Source organism: Neofelis nebulosa, chromosome 3 (genome assembly GCF_028018385.1).
Source record: "Neofelis nebulosa isolate mNeoNeb1 chromosome 3, mNeoNeb1.pri, whole genome shotgun sequence".
Lineage (NCBI taxonomy): Eukaryota > Metazoa > Chordata > Mammalia > Carnivora > Felidae > Neofelis > Neofelis nebulosa.
In genome coordinates, this window is record NC_080784.1 from 156,693,999 (window position 1) to 156,715,392 (window position 21,394).

The 21,394-nt window shown below is 33.5% G+C and overlaps 1 protein-coding gene across 33 annotated transcripts in view; it reads right to left on the reverse strand.

Moving 5' to 3' along the window:
- Positions 1-21,394, reverse strand: part of ADGRL3 (adhesion G protein-coupled receptor L3) — an 829,205-nt gene that overhangs the window by 13,147 nt on the left and 794,664 nt on the right. For 15 of the 33 annotated variants that reach the window (XM_058722441.1, XM_058722432.1, XM_058722430.1 and 12 more), the window contains 2 exons: positions 20,925-21,021; positions 1,529-1,657 (listed from right to left, as the gene is read on the reverse strand). In XM_058722441.1, coding sequence (XP_058578424.1) covers positions 1,529-1,657; positions 20,925-21,021 — 226 coding nt within the window. Of the gene's footprint in view, positions 1-1,528; positions 1,658-18,439; positions 18,482-20,924; positions 21,022-21,394 lie in introns of all 33 variants that reach the window. The other 18 variants (XM_058722447.1, XM_058722445.1, XM_058722444.1 and 15 more) reach the window with 2 other exon arrangements.

Sequence of the window (21,394 nt, forward strand, 5' to 3'; positions counted from 1 at the left end):
AAAAAATATACATAACAAATGGAGGATTTCAACAACTGAATGTATGAAATCCTGAGGGGAGAAGGGTCCCATTAAAGGAAATGGGCACAGGCTGACAGAATGTCAGCAATGTGGTGAAGAGAATTCATGAGCTCTATCCCTGCTTTTGATTCTCAAAGTCTGATTCTTAGACATGCAGGCCTTCTGAAACTTGATAATTCAAAAATTCGCTAATTACTTCATCCTACTGAGATACAGTTTGAGCATATTCCTGAAGTCACTCTGTATTACTGACTTCAGAAATTTTGATATAATTTAAAATCATCCTTTGTCCCTGGCAAGGTATCTGGGAAACTCAGAAGGTTTTAGACACCCAATTTCAGTTCTGCAACAAGCAAACTTTCATGGGATGGCCACTCACACCAAGTTTTACACACTCATGCCACTAATCTTTTATCTCTGACTGAGAAGGAAAAGAAAACACAGAGATTCCCATAAAGAATAATAGAAATTTTATTCAGAATTGCCTAGGAAAGCTAATATACTGCTAATCTGTCACATCCAACTTCAAACAACCACTTTTAAGTCTCTTTGTTATAGTGAATTTTCTTTCAGATATAATATTACATAAGTGGATCCCTAACTAGGACTTTTCTTTTAGGAAAGTTTTATTTGACTAATTTTTTTCCTGTGGTTTCTTCCAAATGATATGAATTGTTTTAATTTCTTGTGCCCCAGTACATCTTTATTCTTAGAGAAGGTAATGCCTGTCCAAACACTCATATTGTAAGTGGTTTTAAAGAGATTTATGCTTATTTGTTTGGGATGTAATTAAAATTTTATATCATTTAAAGTAATTAAATTTTCATATCATTCAGAAGAACCATATCCCAAAGCTTTGTTTTTCACACGTAGCCACAGCAGGAAAAAAAATCCCGACTGTCCTGAGTCACTCACACAGGCAATGGCAAGCTAGTGTGGAACCTAACTTGGTATTGTTCAGTTCAATAGCAAACGGAATGGATCTTTTCTCCATGGCTTAGCTCAATGTAATTTTCCATGGAGCTGATCTAAGTGCTTTCAACAGTACTGATGCCTTGCACCTAGAGTATTCTTCATGGCATAACAAAGATTACTTTCTTGATCTTATACCATTAAGACTATCGAATCAAGTCTTTCTTTATTTTACTTACCTTAGGCAAATTCTCATTTCTCAAAATACATACGTAGGTGTTTAATATAGAAATCAATCAACAACCAGACAAGCACTGACACGACACAATACATTTTATAACATTACAGAGAAACAAACACGTGTTGGTGAATTAAGCATTTGTTTATCAGAAGGAGGGAAACCATTTGTTACTAAAGGAAACCTAAGGAAAATGGAAAATAAAAGCACCAAAAGGGGTGGAAGGCAAAGGGAGTCTGTGTGTCTGCTTCCAAAAGAAAGAAAAGGCAGTGGAAAGAACGCAAAATAGAATGTGGCCATAAAAGCTACATAAAATGGGACTCTCACTTGAAAAAATTAAGATAAACTCCAGCACACCTTGTGCGTTGTACATGCTGACAGAAGGGTTGTTACAGACCGCCGGTTCCCCAAGCAATGTATTATAGGGATTGTTAGTACCATGCGGACGAAGCAGAGCATTGCTTATAAGATGATTAGCCATGGCTCCTGGAGCAGCCCCATAGAAAGACAGAGAAAAAAAAAAAAAAAGGTCAATCAGGCAAATGTGTTTGAAAAAAAGAAAGGAAACATTTAGAATGACAACAGTTGATATAGTCCTGATTACAGGCAGGCAGCTAATTAGACTCAAAAATATATGCCACTAAAGCACACATGTTTCCAATAATGCACATATCCAAGAGTCAATGGGAAAGAAAGAAAATGGTCTATGATGTTGATTAAGCCATATATAGGGTGTTCTCTTTCCCAAAGTATAAGCAAGAGTATACTCCCATGCTTGCTAAAAATAAAAAATAAAAAAATGAAAGCAAAATATAGTCTTCCATATAAACAAAACACAAAACAAAAGCTGAAAAAAAAAGTTTAAAACACGGAAAGAAAAGCCAAAATAAACAAAACATTCCCTCATTCACAGAAACCGTTGGGTTGTTTTCAATGAAAGTAAAAAAGAATAAAAGGCAACATTTACAATAAAACACACATTTGGAGAGCAGTTGTGGACACAACAGAAGAATTTGACATTTCTTAAAATTCTAAGAAAAGGAATCCCTTACATCAAAATAAGATATAATCACTCTCGTTAGTACACTGTAGTAAGCATACTAATTAGGTGATTTTACAAATCTAATAATCATATGGATATTATTTTAAATATTTCAAATAAAGTATTGACTTCATAATATCCAGCATATATATAATTCCATTTTCCATTTTCCAACTGGTTGTTTGAACTTTGGCACATAAAGTAAGAAAGCTAAATTATTTCATCTCTTTGTAAATAGATGTACCTAGTGCCTAATATATCATTAGTATGAGTTGCAACCTCCAACCTCCAAATTGTTTAACCAAAAAAAAAAGCAAAATATCAGAGGAATAGTTTTATTAAACATAATTAGGCCATGTGTAAAAAATGATAGGCAGAATGCATGTTTATGTTAGATGATAAAGAAAGAAAACGTGACTGAGGAGAGGAAAATACAAATTGTATGAGGATAGTCAGATTGAACACAAGTATTTGTTAATTCAGTATATACATTAGAGAATGAAAATACAATCAGTAGACCAGGAGAAAATATTTGCAAATAAATTTACAAATATTTGCAATCCAAGAAAAGTTAGTATCTGGAATACAGGAAGAACTCTTAAAAGTCAACAGTAAAAACAAACAAACAGACAAACACCCAAACAACCCAAAGCAAAAAACTAACAACAACAACAACAACAAAAAAAAACCCAATCCAATTAGAAAATGGGCCAAAGACATAAAAAGACATTTTACAGCAAAGGATATACAGGTGGCAAACAAGACCATGAAAAGAATTGCTATTAGCTATTAAGAAAATGCAGATTAAAACCACAATGTGGGGAGCCTGGCTGGTTCAGTTGTTTTAGCATCTGACTGGATCTCGACTCAGGTCATGATCTCACAGTTTATGAGTTTGAGCCCTGTGTCGAGTTCTGCACTGACAATGTGGAGCCTGCTTGGAATTCTCTGTCCATCTCTCTCTGCCACTCCCCCACTCGTGCTGGGTCTCTTTCTCTCTCAAAATAAATAAACTTTAAAAAAAAATTATTAAAGAAACCAATGTGACATCACTACACACTTAAAATTTAAATGGTGACAACATTAAATGCTGGCAAGGGTGAAGAAAACTGGATCTTTCCTACTTTGCTGGAGGAATGTCAAATAGTATAGTTACTCTGGAAAATAGTTATAAAAGTAACCATTCAATTACCATACCACCCAGCAATTGTACTCTTGGACATTCATCCCAGATAAAATGGAGATTTATGTTCACATAAAAACCTATACATGAATGTTCATGCAGCCTTATTTATAACAGTCCATAATGGAAACAGCCCAGATATCCTTCAGCTGGTGAATGGTTAAGCAATCTGTGGCACATCCTTACCAGGAAACACTATTCATTAATAAAAAAAGAACAATTATTGATACAACAAACTGGATGAATCTCTGGATAATAATACAGAGTAAAAAAGACAATCCAAAAGGTTATGTACTAAATGATTCCATATATATATATGGAATATATATATGTCTTAAAATGACAAAATGATAGAAATGGAGAACAGATTAGTGGTTGACAGGGGTAAAGATGCAAGGGGGAGGGAAGTGGAAATGGTCATACACGGGCAACATGAGGCTTCCCTGTGGCTATGGAGCTATTCTGTATGTAGGCTATGCTGGTATAACACAAAGCGAGTCTTGATAGATAGAATTGCATTGAACTAAACACACACACACACACACACACACACAAATACAATGAAATATAAGTAATATTGAAGACATCTGAACAAGACTGCTGGATATCGGTCAATATTCTGGCATGATTTTGTAGTATAGTTTTACAAGGTATTATTGAAGAACACTGGGTACAAGGAACACAATCTCTTCACTATTTCATATAACTGTAAGTGAATCTACAATTATCGCAAAATAAGTAATCTATATTGAATGAAACAAAAATATTTATTCATAGAAAATGCAAAAAATGAGAAGAAAAAACCTGGCCATGGTAGTTTTATTTTATTTTTTTTCAAAATCATAGTTCTTTGTTATATAGCAAATTATCAATCAAGTAACACCTATTTTATCTATTTTTTTAAGTAAGCTCTATACCCGATGTTGGGGTTGAATTCATGATCAAGAGTCGCATGCTCTACCAACTGAGACAGCCAGACACCCCAAATAACAGATATTTTAACCTCAAAATTGGGTAAGTGAACATCTCTAGATTTAAAGTACAATATAGCTTGTCGGATTTATAAAACTGGAAGGTTACAATTCTTTCAGGAAATAAGCCATGTGTTTGCATCCTACACATTCCACACAGAACTAGCACAGAAGTAGCACAAAACTTTCCACTTATTAAATGCTCGATGAGTATTTGCTGAAATTGTACAACATACACATTTAAATGTTTTTAACAAAGTGAGATGGCAGATCTCCACTTTATCGTACAATGGATCAATCAGGATGTCACTTCCCACTGATAAATATATAGAATACCAGCAAGAAAAACTACAAAGAGTTGGCTATTGTGCCATTCAGATAAGAAACAGAATACTATACATCTTAAACATGTGTATCGTTGATGTTACACAAATTTATGATTGTTAGAGACCAGATTTGGCCTGCACAACATTTTAAAAAAGCAAACTACCTGTAAATTGCACCTGCTACTAATGTTTATTATTCTAGCCTTCAAGTTACAATACAATTACAATTCTAGCCTTCCAATACAAATAATTACTTTCTAAAATTACTCTAAGAATTTTAACAGAAAATGAAAGGTGTAAACAACTTAAAATGAACTAGGGTAAAAACCCTAAATATATAAAATTGCTAAAATTCATTATTTTCCCTCATAGATCAAATAAGGGTTAGATCTTTATGGCTGGAGCATCTATCTGTATTTCTTCTTCTTCTTCTTCTTCTTCTTTTAAATGTTTATTTTTGAGAGACGGAGAGACACAGAGTGCGAGCAGAGGAGGGGCAGAAAGAGAGGGAGACACAGAATCCCAAGCAAGCTCCACACTATCAGTGCAGAACTCAACGTGGGGCTTGAACTCAAATCGCGAGATCATGCCCTGAGCCAAAACCAAGAGTCAGATGCTTTACCAACTGAGCCACCCAGGCGCCCTATATCTGTATTTCTATATATTTTCCTTCATTACTACATATTTCTTAATTTGAACTGACTAAAAAACAAACAAGCTGGGAAGATTGCAAGCTACTTCTGCCCACTTGCTTCACGTAGATTGCCAAAGAAAATATTCCTTTGTCATATCTGTCTCTCTCTATATGTATATATATTTTTCTATACCAATGTAAAAGAATATGCTCTGTGATTTAAAATAAGGAAACAATTGAGTTAGGAAGAACCAAACATAAGCAAAAAGCATGTGACTCGATATTTTTTCTGGCTGTCATTCAGTTTATTTAAAGGTTAAAAATATAAGAACAAACAATTTAATCACACAAAAATGGAGTTCTGTAATTGAATTCTAATGAAGCTATCAAAATTTTTGATAGATAGGCCATCTGGTCATAGCTTTCCTAGCATAAAGTTGTTTTTAGTTTTGCTAAGTGTGTTCTAAGTTTTGAATGTACCTAAAGACACTCTTATTAGTGAAATTACTAATGTAGGAAGACTGAGTTTTTTTTATTTGTCAATTCTTGCTAATCTGGAAAGTCCAGCAACAATAACAGAAATGCTATTGGTATACAGCCATGGAGTGATACAATGTTGACTAAATGGAACAATATTCAGTCCCAGCCACGTGGCTTTGGAAGGTAGCTTCCTCAAAACCCAAGTGTAACCCAGATCAGGTACAGATCTATAGTCACAATGAGTGACATACAGTCATAATTAAGATCCACCTGCTTTTAAATCTAAAACCACACAAATACTGATAAAAATAATCTAGAACTTTCCAACAAAATACACTTTCTTCTTTATCCTTGGTATTAAGAGCCTTTTTCCTGATAGAAGAAGGATCACTGGTTAAAGTTGCTTTTTTATGATGACTCACCCTTTTACATCTTATGCCCCATTTGAAATCAAGTTAATTAGTGTCACTATAACTGACTTTAACCCTAAAAATTGAGTTAAAATATAAGTGAGGGCTCAGTAACAGGAACTGAGGAATAGGATATCAAATTTGATCATTAGAGTTTTGCAGAGTATGAAGTTGTGGATAAGCTTTATGGGTTTGCTGGTTTGAAAGAATGAGGGATATGTTTGAGTAACCAGTTGTCTGTGGTTTGATTCCTTAGTGTTAGAAGGCAATCATTTTCCATCATTTTATGGACACTCAAATCTTGCAAGAGGCCGTTTTTCCTGTTGCCATTCCAAACAAGTGTGATAAGGTGTTTTCGCATGGTTCCTACAGTCCATGCTCACATTTATGCATTTCAATTGTATCTTTGAAAGGTGGCCCTGTGTCAAAAACACTGGCTTGTTGCCAATGCCTAGATCTCTTAACTAAAAACTTGTACAGAACCTGTCTTCTTGGGTCTTTTGTGTACAAAGTTACATTTGTCTTTTTCCATAGCTGCACTACATTTCACTTGTCTTAGCTGAAGCCTATTCTGTTTGCTTCTGGCTGTTTCCCCAATTTACCCAAGTCACTTTGAATTCCGATTCTATTTTCCAAGGTACTGTCCATCCTGTCTCTTCCTCTTCCTTCCAACTAACTTCTGATTTGTAAACTTCCCTTCTAATAGCTATGAAATTGCTGCAGACTTCCAAGAAGATCGGTGTTTACAGACCATCTGTCACTGTTTTTCAGCTAAAAAGTTAAGCTTACTGGTTAGTCAGGTTGAAGACACAAATAAGCTGATGTTGCTGGGTAGAGAAGATAGTTACAACACTACATATGGGAAAAGAATGTTTATGTACAAACTTCATTGGAATGTAAACGCCAGAAAAACAAGGAATACACTGGGTTTTATTACCGCTCTATACCAAGGGTCTAGAATAGTTCCCAGAGCTTGGTAAATACTTGCTTAAATAATGAAAAAAAGCCCATGTGAAATCTATGGCATCTTTAATGTAACAAACTAACACAAGTCATTTTACCAATTATGAGCAGTTTTATAATTTGAGTAAATTTTTTACAAGTGCCAATTGTCTAATTCCTAATGTGATTTATTTCCTTCTAACACTATACCAGGTATATTTAAAGCAGGAAAAAAACACTCATGTAATTATTTGGAAATACAAATTGCTACTTGAATACTAGCTGCAGATAATATGACAAGACGGGGGGAAAACTCAGCACAACCTACTGTGACTTAAAATAAAAAGCTCAAATTGGGTAAAAAAAAGCTCAAGGTAAAAATCTCAAAGCAGGAATATAAGAATAGTTGTTTCTTAATTATCTGACACACTAAATCCTGGGTACAGTCTAGTCAAAACTGCCTATTTGCTGTCAGAAACAAGGGTAAGGTCTTTAATAAAACCATGGAAAAGGAATTAAGTTGACTTTCAATATATGTGAATCGTCAACAAAACTGTCAACAGAGAGCCAACCAAGAGATCTTTATTTCTAGTAAAAGCATGATACAAAGCAAAAAGGGATTTTCATATTCCATGCTGAAAAACATAGGGACGTTTTTCTGACAATTATTTGCAAGTCAGATCCTAAACCTACTGAAAAACACGAAGTGTAAAATCATAGTCATTTTAAGAAGAGTCTTTTTTACTTTATTTATACCTGAAGATAGAGATAGACATAAAAGTTTCTGAATGAGTGAAATTTGAATGGGATAATAATGAGTACACCCTGTTCAAATGCACAGGTTTACCACAAAAGTGTTGTATTTTTTTTCCTTATGAAAATAAAATAGGTGTTTTGACATGGGCAGACCTTGAACGACAACACTGTCTAGGCCAGTTCAGTGTGATACACGTAATTGAGGCCTGAAAACTGAAGGAAGAGCTGCAGGCTTTGAAAGTGTGAAGTGAAAAAAAGATCTGAAAAAAGATGACAGTTGAATCCCACTTGAATCCATATCATATCATTCAGAAACATTTTCAAACGTTTCTTCTTGACAGCAGGCTAACCACAGTACGCTGAAAAGCTCTTAAAATAACTTGAATTGTCACTCTGCTCTGCCCCTCACTTTTTTTTTAAATGTACTTTCGTTCTTATTTGTCTTATTGGACAAGCAAAGGTGTATAGTTCTACACCCTGGTGTTCTAACGAACCAACTGAATATCCCATTCCTGAGAGTCTCATACCAACATGTCTAATTTTCAAATTCTTGTTATTTATGAATATATAGGATGATAAATTTTTTGTTTGTTTTATTTCAATAAAACAGTTTCACCTGAATAATTCTTTCTTCTTTAATATGTTTTGTCCTCCATTCCATCCCCTCATGGTTCTCTCTCCCTTGATTCGACATATTTTTTGTTTTATGAAGGCATTTCCATGACATGGACTGACTAATGCATATCAATTGGAGTTATAAATAAAGCAAAGTTACTACTGGATAATGCCTCTGTGCTTCTGTCTTCAGAACATAATTTTGGCCCATCACGGAGGCTTCATTTTGTACTAGTAAAAAATAGCTTCACTAGTGACGGTATTTTCCACAGAGTTAAAATACTAACTTGAGTGTTAAACAAAGGGTCTTTTACCAGGAGATGGAGGGGTCAAGTTGTGACCCCCTTAAAATTGTATGTAAAATGGTTTAGGTGCATGTTTGTGAAGCCAGTTGGGCACCCACACATGACTGCTTTTCTTTCTGGTGAAAGGGTCCTATGGTTTTGATTTCCTTTTCAAAGAGCTAAGAAAACTGGCATAAAGAAAAAATAAAAAAGGTAAGCCTTTTTCTTTAGTGAGTTAACTTTATTTTAAATTTTTTTTAATGTTTATTTATTTTTGAGACAGAGAGAGACAGAGCATGAACAGGGGAGGGGCAGAGAGAGAGGGAGACACAGAATCTGAAACAGGCTCCAGGCTCTGAGCGGTCAGCACAGAGCCCGATGCGGGGCTCGAACTCACGGACCGTGAGATCATGACCTGAGCCGAAGTCGGACGCTTAACCGACTGAGCCACCCAGGTGCCCCTAGTGAGTTAACTTTAATACAAAGAAGAAAACTGGAAAAAATGAATCAGAAGGACCCCACACACATCTTATGTATGTAAGTATTACCCGATGACTTGCAGTATAACATAATGGAAGAAAGTTATAACTCAGAATTTAGAAGTGAATAAGGTTTTAACATTATCTAGTCTACTACCATCATTTACTACATAAAGAAACAGGTCCAAAGACATTCATAATCTGTTCAAGGTCACACCTGACTCTGGTGATTTTATTTAAACATATTTAAACAGTGATGTTTGAATATTTTTAGCATCCTGTCCCAAAATTATGTTTTTTTATTAATGTTTATTTATTTTTGCAAGGGGTGGAGGGGCAGAGAGAGGAGGACAGAAGATCCAAAGCAGGCTTTGTGCTAACAGGCTAACAGCAGCAAGCCCGATGTGGGACTTGAACTCACGTACTGCGAGATCGTGACCTGAGACAAAGTCAGATGTGCAACTGACTGAGCCATGCAGGTGCACCCCAAAAACATGTTTTGATAACATTTTATTAGGAGCCTTATAGGAGTGCATTACTTTTCTGTAATGGTCAATTATTTAATTTTCATATTCATGTGTTAATTTATATAACACAAAGAAACAAAAATGAAAGTAAATCGATAAGAGACTTGCACATCTATGGAAAACTGATTGAATAGGCATTGTCTATTTTAAGTATTTTGTTTCCTGTTTTTTCTTTTTCTGTGTAACAATGAAATATCAACATGCACACACAATCTACAGACAGTGCAAAAATGGTAAGTTCAACTTTAAAGGCTTATTTTATAAAATAGGAACAGCCATATAAATCAAGACCAAGTTGCTTATAATCATTAACAAAACTAAAAGAATCTGCATGCTATCCTTAAAAATTATATAAAATAATTTTAAAAACCACAGAAACCATAATTTTATATTTTGTACTGTTTTTATTCAAATAATTAATGAAATTACAAAGTGTCAAAGAAGAAATATTTTATTGAAAGCCAAGAAACCTTCATCGTTTTTTTCTGAAGTCATAAATTGAAGAGCTGACATCTTGATTTATCACACTGTGCACTTTTAATAGCCAACAAGTTTGCTATTAAATTTTAATCAACCTGCCTATTAAATTTCTTTCAAATGGTTTGGAGATACCTCAGCTTTTTTTAATAGAAAATTCATTCACTGGGAATCTATTAACATGGACTTCAATGATATGTTTTCTCCAAAGTACAGATTTGGGTTATTGTTAGTTCAATACGAAATTAAATATTCTGAATGTAGAGGTGTTGTTCTATTGTAATATAGAAGTTCAAAGATTTAGATGTGGGAACCCTAGACATTACCTTGTCTATTTGTCTTTATTTTGTGCTAGATGACATTATATAGGTCTTCTTGTCCAGACGCATGATTTTTTCTACAATAAATACTTAGAAGTCAAGTTACTGGGCCATATATTGCTCACATTTCAATTTAGAACATATTGCCAAAATTCTGTCAAATGTATTTGTATCACTTTACACTTCCATGAGAAATTAAATTTCTCAGATTCTTACTAGGACTTAGTATTGTAAGCCTGATATTTTTGCCAATTTCATACAAGTATCACACGATATCTCATATTACTATTATACTTTGCACTTTCCTGATTACCAAAGAGATGGGGTCATTTTTCATGTTTATTGGCCATAAGGGTCTCCCATTCCGTGAATTGCCCGTTCTTATCTTTTGCCTGTATATATTGGTTTATAGACATTCTTTATACAAGGTAGGTATAACATTTTGTGTGTTATATGTTGTTTACTCTTTCTCCCAATATCTTACTGTTATGAATACTGTTTACATTTTGAGGCAAGAACATTACTTTTTGTTATAGTTCATAATCTTTGTTATTTTGTTTTTAAGAACTCCTTCTTTAATCTAAAATCTAAAGTATATATATATATATACATATATAGCTTTAAAGTTTAATTTTTTGTATTATATATTTATATTTTATATCATATAATATATATTGCATTACATATTATAATTATATGTAGTAATTTTACATAATTAGCTGAAAGCAAAGCTTCTCAAAGATCTTGGGTTTTCTGACAGCTCAAGACAAATATGGTAGAATTGGAACTTAGAATTCTTGGTGAATCTTGGCTGCACAACAGTGTAAGTGGTTAATCTGTAACGGAAATGATGAACCTATACTATTCAGTCATTCATCTCTAAAACTCATCCTTTGTAGTCAAAGGGATATCTTTCTGTGTGCTGTTAAACTGGGACGTGTTGAATACATTTGGACATTTTTGAATACATTCCATAGTACTGAAAACAAAAAATACTAAGCCTAAAGATAACCAGCTGAGTTTGCTTAACCACAGGCAAAATAGCGGTAAATTACAGTTCTTTTTAGTAAATCAAAGGCATTTAGCATAAGAGTATTTATCTTTGTCATTCACACTATATTTAATTCATTTTCTCTACATCAGATTATCTCTTGATATCTGTTAATGGTATGTAGCCAATTCCACAGCTATATTTATTTAGAAATCACACACAGCTTGTGCATTTTCATTTAATAAAACACACTTCAGAAAAAAACCAAAATATAGTAACTACTTAACAATAGGAAATGATTTACCAATGTGAAAAAAATCTGACTTTTTGTATAATGCTCTGTACTATATTGACAGACTTTCCTATATTGAACAAATTGTATAGCTTACATGCAGAAAGTCTATCCTGGCTAAAACCTGAATATTAAATTTAGAACCAACATTTTAAAAACATGTCTGAGAAAAGTAAATTCAAAGAAGTTATCTATGAGCAAAGAGATTCTTAATAATGTTCAGAGAAGGCCTATTTCATCATATAATCATAATTTTGTCCTTCTTAGAAATGAGGCTGTTTCAGGAAACTTACATTGTTTCCATTTGTCTACATCAAGATTAACTATCTTCTTTCAATCTGTGTATCCTCTCAAATCTTTCTTAATTCTCCAATGATTTTCCAGGGTTATAAATTACTTCCTATGAATGTGATGGGTAACTTATCTTAGTTTTTGAAGCACCCACATTCCTTATAATGATAAATTATGAAGAAAGACTATTAGGAAAATCATAGGAGAACCTATCAGATAAACACTTTCAAATGACATGCAGTATATAAGGTTGAGCTATGTAAAGTATATGCTTCTGTATGTAATGTAGTTCAATAAAATAGAAGCTATTTTAATCAGATACTACACAATTATTGGTAATGACAATTTAAGTACTATATCTTTCTTTTTTTTTCCTTTTTTTAGTGTTTTTTTTTTTTTTGAGAGACAGAGAAAGAGGAAACAAACAAGTGGGGGATGGGCATATAGAGAGGAGACAGAGAATTCCAAGCAGGCTCTGTGCTGTCAGTGCAGAGTCCAATGTGGGGCTCAAACTCATGAACCGTGAGATCATGACCTGAGTCAAAGTCAAGAGTCAGATCCTTAACTGACTAAGCCACCCAGGTGCCCCATAAGTATCTTTTTCTAATGAGGGCTCTCCTTGGCTAACCCTCTTCCACAATTTAATTTTTCATGTAACTGAATTAATCTCTAATTACTTTGAAAGTAGCAGATATAAGTTAATACAATCTATTTCTTAGAAAAAATAATTTGAACAAGTAATGATTTTGTTAATTAACTTTGGATGCTATAAACTACATTATATCATCAGAACCTTTATGTTTATAATCCAGTAGAAATATTTTTCCAGATGAGAGGTACAGTCAGGTTTTGTTTTTAAATTTTAAGACAGTCCATAGTTTTTGTGAAAACTGGAATTAGCACATAAAATAGTTTAATTTATACATCATCAGTGTCTTTTTGAAGTTAACTCAAACAGATTTTCTACTCGTTCTAGGCATTTTCACATTGTCCTGACAAGGGACAATATCAAATTCAGAAGTATAAATAGCTGGGGAAAGTTGTATCTTTGGTTGGTTCTAATACTAAATCATTATAGGCAGAAGCTATTTACCTGATTTTTTAACAAAATTTTTCCCTGACCAAAATGTTCATTCATCCTTTCACGAAACATAAAAAATTAAAGATAAAGGATTCTACCAGTAAAGTACCTTGAGGCCTTCCAGGAAAGAAGAGAATGATTATAAAAATCGTCTTGCAACCTAAGTCCTAAAACTAGGACAATAATGCATAGCAAATCAGCATATTCCATACCAAATAGTTTTGAAAAGTATGGCCAACCCATTTCTCCATATATTTACAGTGTTTTAAAGCTTTTCTTTCACTAAATGAATAGGCTGAAACCACACTAAAGAACTATACCTAGAGCAAAATAAAGTAGAAGGAAATCAATGGTACATGAAGGAAATTAAGAAATAAAGATGTTATAACTTGTGGTTTTAAGAATATCTTATTTCCATGTGAAGTGATAAAAATCACTTTGAAATACATTCTTGGAAAATATCTTTATTCTAATCTTAGCAAGCTTCATAAAAAACTGTCATAATAAGAAAAGAGTGAAAATTTTTGTTGTCATGAATAGGGTTTCGTGCTCAGACAGATCTTGTTTGGGATCTAGATTTTGTCCTTTAGGAATCATTTCACAAACCTGGCTTCTTCATGGAAATAAAGACAATGGATAAATAATGAATAGTGTACAATAGGCAAATTTGTAGCTGTACACATTAAAAGAGAAATCCCAAGTTGATCAAAAACTATAAAGAGCCATACTGTGTCCTATTAGAAAAAAGAATACCAGCAATTTCGGAAGAGAAGTTGAGTATGTGTGTTTAGTTGTTCAAAATATATATTTTTTGAAAAATTATATCTTCAGCGATGAAACAACAGTAATATTTCAAAAATCAGTGGAAATGTTTTATAGTGTTACATTTAGAAACTATCCAGGTATTTCACTGCAGCTTGTTTGACTAATAGTAAAGAGGTATGAGGGGGGCACGGGGATGGCCCAGTCAATTAAGCATCTGACTCTTGATTTTGGCTCAGGTCATGATCTCACGGTTCTTGAGTTTGAGCCCTGCGTTGGGCTCTGTGCTGACAGTGCTGAGCCTGCTTGGAATTTTCTCTCTTCCTCTCTCTCTGCCCCTTTCCCCTCTCTCATTCTCTCTCATTCTCTCTCATTCTCTCTCTCTCTCTCTCTCTCTCTCTCTCTCAAAATAAATAAATAAGCTTTAAAAGAAATAAAGAGATAAGAGATAGTGCGAACTATATATAAGGCAGTCAGATAATAAACCATAATAAAAAAGAATCTACACAGAGAATTCTCTTTGTGAAGGGATCTATAAAAGCTATAATAATAATAATAATAATAGTTGTAGCAGTAGTAAAATACAAACCATTTTTGCTACTGTAGAGTTGATTGTGAGAGGCTGGATGGTTACGATTGAAATGATTTACATCAAAGAGACAAATTTAAAAGCAAAGCATAAGAAGGACTCACTGGACAAGCATGTTAAAAGTCTTCTTTTTCAGTTCCTACCAACAATTTATAGCAAGAATATTTGCCCCAATTGTGTAGAAATCAATATTTAATATAGTTAATTTTGTAATGGAGAATTTATTCTGAAAGTTATTTGGTCTCCTTGAGTTAGGAATCAAGATACATAGCATTGTTTACTTATCTATTTGACATAGCATTTCACTTTTACAACCTGTAACTATTTTACTTTTGTGTTATTAAACTGATTTTCCTAACACAGAAGATTTCCTTATTTTTTGTACATTTTCTGATTATGTCTTTATTGATGACATGTATAAAGGAAAGGAATTAACACAGGAAGCAATGTTGCCTCATTTACAAATGAAGAATGTAAACGTCAAAAAATACTAGATATAAATGTAATGTGAATTTCATATGAAAACTTTATCCATGTCATATATACTTATATTTGTACTCATAATATCATAATGCTTATTCATAACAAAAAGTAATTTGTTATATAGGTTGTACTCTGATTTATTAGCTATGCACATCATTTAACTCTTTTGCAAATTCCTCAAATAGATGTCAAGTTATAGCAGGATCTGGTTAATGTTTACAAACAATTTTATAATCCTTCAAAGCAGCAAGGCTTTTGAGAAATATGACATATTTTATGCATATAAGCCAAATTTTATTTACTGACATTAATAAAGTGCAGTGAATGAGTATGAGGGTTTCACCCTAGTACGCTCTAATTTATAGAAATCATTAATTGCTGTGAAACACCACTTACACATCTTCATTTGCATTTTTCTTTAAAAACACAAAAGCAAAATAAGTTGAAAAGCCTGAATATTAATGAGGTGACAGGTGATTTATTGTGAAGTTTCTTCTGCCTCAGTGACCAACCTCCCGGGAAAGACAATACAGGCTCTGAGAAGACATGAGTTTTAAAATGGGAATGAGTCACATCCCTGCTCTGCTACACCACTGGTTATTTACCAGGACTGTTTGAATTGAACTAGTGTTCTCTAAGCTTCTGAAGGGCAGGATAGGGCTTGGAGGAAAGAGAAGACAGTGTTTGCTTATTTTATTATCTAAGGTAGGGAGAAGAAATATTTTACCTTTATTGCTTCAATGCTAAAATATGGTTACAAATCAAAAGTGGAAAGCACAACTAGGCAGATGTAATGTGCATTTAACTTCTAATTTAGAATAGACAATTCAGTTTTATTAGTTTATCTCTTTTTTTTAGCCTCAAGGGTAGCACCACTTTAGATAAATTATTATTTCTTTTACTTGGCATTCAGGTAACTACTGTATTCTGACTACCTATTACTAGGAAAAAAAGGGGAAAGAAAACCTTCAGTAGTGAATGATGAATTTTAATATCTAATTATCTCAGAGCACTGACAAGGATCAGTTTTCATTTGTTAGAAGATATAAGTGAACTTCTGAATAAAATAATGATAATAGTACTTGTGTTCCAGGCACTATAGTAAGGAATTAACATATGTAAACTCACTTGGTCCTGTCAAGGTCCCTGTGAAGAGGGTGCTATTTATATCCTTATTGCATAGACACTGAGAAAATAAGCAATTTACCAAAAGTCACCGGATTGAAACCCCATTCTCAAACCTACTATGAAAACTACAATGAGTAAGTCAACAATTTGCAAATGTCTATTTGATGATGCTTTCCCCCTTTGTATCAACAATGTCCCTAACAGGTGATGCCTTTCAGTAGGTAGTTGTGCCACTGAGAGCCAAGATTTACCCCTAAAATTGATGAAAAGATCGTCGTAGGCCATCATAATTGTACTGATTACATAAATTTACTGAGAATGCATGTATAGATTAATATGAATCTGAACCTTGAATGGAGAATCCCATCAACATTAATAAATAAGTGCTGGACATCTACAAAAGAGACAGTTTTCAGTCATACAACACATAGATTTAGCTTAAATAAATCTAGCTTTACCAGTCAGATCTCCATGTATAAAAATCTAAATTGCATTAATTTCTGTGGGAGGTTGATAAGACAGAGGGTGGGAGGTAGGGGGAAACAAAAATCCACCTTTGCTGGTCAAGCTATTGTTTCAAAAGAAGAAATGCCTTTTTGCTAATCCTGCCACTACAATGGGTTACATTTTTGTAATAACTCCACAGCTGAGGAGGGGTGGGCATAGGACACTTGTCATAATTCATACAACATCATATTGGTAGCAGCTATCTAGCAAAACTAGATTTTAAACTGAAATTTCTGATGTCAACTCAACTAATGAAATAAAAAGAAAATGGGAAATGCAATTATATTATTCACAATGAGATGAAGCCTAATAAAATCTAATTTCAGAAAATACCCCAATTTCTATATGGATCTATAAAAAGAGAGGAAATGTTTAACCATTAACTGAACTAGCAGAGCAATTTCTCAGAAATGCTTCAGTTTGGGATGAAACTCAAGTTTCAGAGGCATTGATGGTCTAACTCATTCAGGGCAAGGTTTGGCCAGTAGAGATTGTGGGTAGGAGACATGAGGTGAAGATTACTCTAGCTACATATTGTTTCTACCACTGCTGGGAAGTTGGAGCTACTGGAAAGTTGGGTGAGATTTCCAATACACCTGGGGGAGGCTCAGGGATTGAGGCCTGACTTCAAGATATGAACAGATAGTAAATATTTAAATGAACAAATAAATGAACCCTCCTGTGGCATTTGTAAAATCTTGAGTTTGGATCAGAGTTAAACTTCTTTAAAACTTTTTACACTCAACTACCACATTAATGCTCTTGAAAAGCTCCTTCAAACTGTGTAGGCAGTGGCATCTGGGAAATTAACTTGATAGTTGCCCTGGGGTACCGGCCTCAAGGAATTCTTAATTTATGAGTGAGTAGCATTGTAGCAAACAAGTCAAAAGCAGAAAATATATCTTAAAACACACAGGGAACCTTTGCAAAAACCCCTTCATGAATATACAGATTCAAAGGACAAATGTAATGGAAGGTTTTAAAGAGATGAGGTGACCAAATAACAAAATTCCAAAGAGAATATATAAGAATGATTACATGAACTGAAAATTATCAATAAATCTTCCAAGGTTTTGCATGATTCTAAGGAATAAAATCCCAACGGTAATCAAGTTGATCACACTGGAAAATCTAGGTAGGTAATCCGATACATAGGATATAACAAGTTGGTGCAAGAACAGAATATTAAAGATGGTTTGAAAAAATAAAAACCCTTGAGAAAGAGTTCTGTACTGCATGGTAGATGTTTTATTCTTAATGGATCCCAAAGATGATAATGACGAATTCCTGTTTGGAAGAATAGATGGTAAGACATACAGAATTATAGAATAATTATTCTTTAGATGAATTGAGCAGTGGTATGAATACGAAAGAAAACCTAAAGTAAAAATAGGACTAGCTTTTAGACAACTTCTTGTAGTTTTCAAGGGCCAGAACTGTTCTAAAGACAAAAATAAGAAATTTAATATAACTGACTTGGAAAGAAAGGAAAATGGGGTTTAAATTAACAAAAAATTGCCAGCTGGTAAGAAACTAAGAATGAATGGCAAGTTAGAATATATGAAGATGCAAAGATGCAGTGCCTAGAATTTTTATTTAATAGAGAATATAATCTTTCGATTAAATAATGGTGAACAATTATGTTGCTGAGGTGACTGAAGGGTTTATCTGGAAAGGTGAATCTTGGATTCCACCTACCTAAATATGATACACACGCCTGAATGCAGGGAAGATAGGACCCTGGGAAATAAGACAAGATTAAAGAAGGAGGTTAAAGACGATCTTCAGAGATATACTATGAAGAAATAAAATTTTAAAGTACTCCAGGCATCTAAGACAAAAAAATAATGAGATGAGAATAAAATGAGTTTCTGACTTGGGGGAATGGGGAATTAATGTGGGAAATCAAGAAGATCACTCTGATGTCTACCACCATTAAAGTCACTGAGTGAAAGGAAGAATATATATCCTGAAGGAAGAGATCACTGGCTGGACACACTTCAAATCATAAATTCAATTTAACCCCCTCCCCAAAGTCAACATTAGAATAACTTATTGGGTGTCACAAGAAATTTTATACCATTCTTCAAGAGTAACTTTAAGAAATACTTTTAAAACTAAAGATTTTGCAACCAGATTTAAACATATGATTGGTCAATATGAAATATTATTTCCTTTAAATATACTTCAAACTGACCCAGTCATCCACATAATTACATATTCCAAGTTGATGAAATTCATTAGAAGGGACTAAAAAGTGTACAGAATGTTATTTGTGATTGACCTGAAAATCAAGGTCATGAAAACGTGTCCATTTAAAACAATTTTTAGTAAAGTCACATACCTTACAATCTTTATATAAATTTAGATCATAATACTAGACAACATAATAATTTTACATATTTTAACCATCTTCGCAGTAGGCAAATAAACAGTACATCATTAGAATACATGATCTCATCTTTTGTTGAAACAACAATTGTTCTATGGTTACTGTGATCATTAGATGCAAGATACTTCCAATAATAAATCCTATTCATAAGGGTAGCTTTCTTTCTAGTAACATACTGTAAATTTTCCATCTGTGGGATTAGACACTAAACAAAGTCTGTCACTATGAAAGCAAATTAGTTTCTAAATGTTGAAGGCATCTGTAAGTAATTTGTATTGTATGATTTGAAAGTATGTCTTAAGTTAGAGTATTCATATTAAAATAAATTTTCACAAACTAACCATTAAAATAAAACTTGAAAAAGAATATTTAGATGATACTATGTAAATCAAAATCTAGCAAATAAAAACAGATTAATAAAGAAACAAAATACAAAAAGGTATTTTTTGGAGGAATAATTGCACTCACTATTCCTACTCAGGCAGAAGTGACAGAGAAAATGTAATATCATTATTAGGTTATAGTTGTTATATCACTGCCCCAAATAACATATTAAGATTACATAGAACATGGGTCCCTGTATGAGGTTCAACTTGGACACTATTAGTCCCAACTTCTTTTATGTAAATAAGATGCAAATTAATTGAGTAAAAGTAATTAAGAGCCACACCAGGATCTAAATTTTTCTGAATCATAACCCATGATTGTTAATTGTTTGTTTCTAAGTAGCATTTAATGTAACAAAAAGCTAACAGAAGCAGGTTTAAAACCAACTAATAATCCTAGTTCGGGGATAAGGAAAAAAACAATGTTGTACTCAATATATGTGTACTCAATATATACTTAATATATGTATCAAAAATATCTGTTAGGACACTGTGACTGGAATAGGCTTATGCAAATTCCACCTTTCCAGATAAAACTATACTCTAAGTATTCCCCAGCAATGTCTACAGTGTCCTCTAGCTCTAGACAAACATAGCATTTACTCATTTTGACTGGAGTTGATTTAATTCTAATCACCCCTGCCCCCAACACACACATACACTGAATAAGAGGGAGCGGAGGAGGGAAAGAGGGAGACGGAAAGATAGAGAAGAATAAAAAAAAATCAACCACAAACAAAATAGTAGCTTAAGGAAACTTCACTTTCAAAGTCTAAATTGATGCCCTAGGCACATGATAACCAGAAGCGCGCGCACACACACACACACACACACACACACACACACACACAAACCATAATATATGTATATATATATTTTTTCCTAGATCTTTAAATATGCTGGATAAGTTTGTAGATACTAAGATCAGATGCGATTTTTACCCCAAATACACAGGTTGTCTCAAATATGTATTAGACAGTATATTTTTACTTCCACAAAGACTATGAAATTGCTCTATGCCTGGGACAATGTGGAACTCTATGATGCTTAGCAGACTATATAGCCACATAATTGCCCATTTTCACTGCTTCCAATGAGGCCTGACAGCTCACCAGTTTATTAAAGTGGCAGATGACTAGAAAAGGAAAGTTCTCATTTTCTAACTTCCTTTCAGAAAAGATTTCCTGAAAACTCAGGATTCAAAAAAAAAAAAAAAAGGCTTATGAATAATGGAACACAGTGCTACACTCAGCCAGGTTTTATATCCTTGCAATATTCCTATCACTTGGAACAAGGTCCAGAAGTTCCGAAAAGAAAAAAAGAAAGAAAAAAAAAAAGCAATGCATTTAAGAACTTCATAAAGTAATCACAAACATACTAAATAGGAAAAATCATTTCTACTTACCTCTGTTGAGTGACGCTGAACTGTTTATGTCTCCAGTAATGAAGGAAGACTCCGACTGCTTTCGGACCGTGTCATTCCACATTCTACGAATTCGGCTCTGGATGGGGTAAAGGCACAAAAGGAAATGAACTCACCAGGCAGTGAAGTTTCACACAAATCGTTCTGTTTCTTTCTGTTGAAGTTATACGAGACCTTTGGTCCGGTATCTGGCAAATGTGTAACTTTTACATGCTTGCAGTATGGTAGCATAAGAATATCAGAAACTAAATTAATGACAATAATTGGTTCTCATTAAGTGTCTTCTGAAATGCTTATACCAAAAATAATTGTAACTTAAAAAGCAATAAATGTAATGTACTATACCAATTGAAACATGTTGAAAGTATATGGAAGTGTCCTCTAGACAGTTAGAATTTTAATAATTTTAGTTTCCAGAGTGAAACAATTATTTTCATTGTAACTTTTATGGG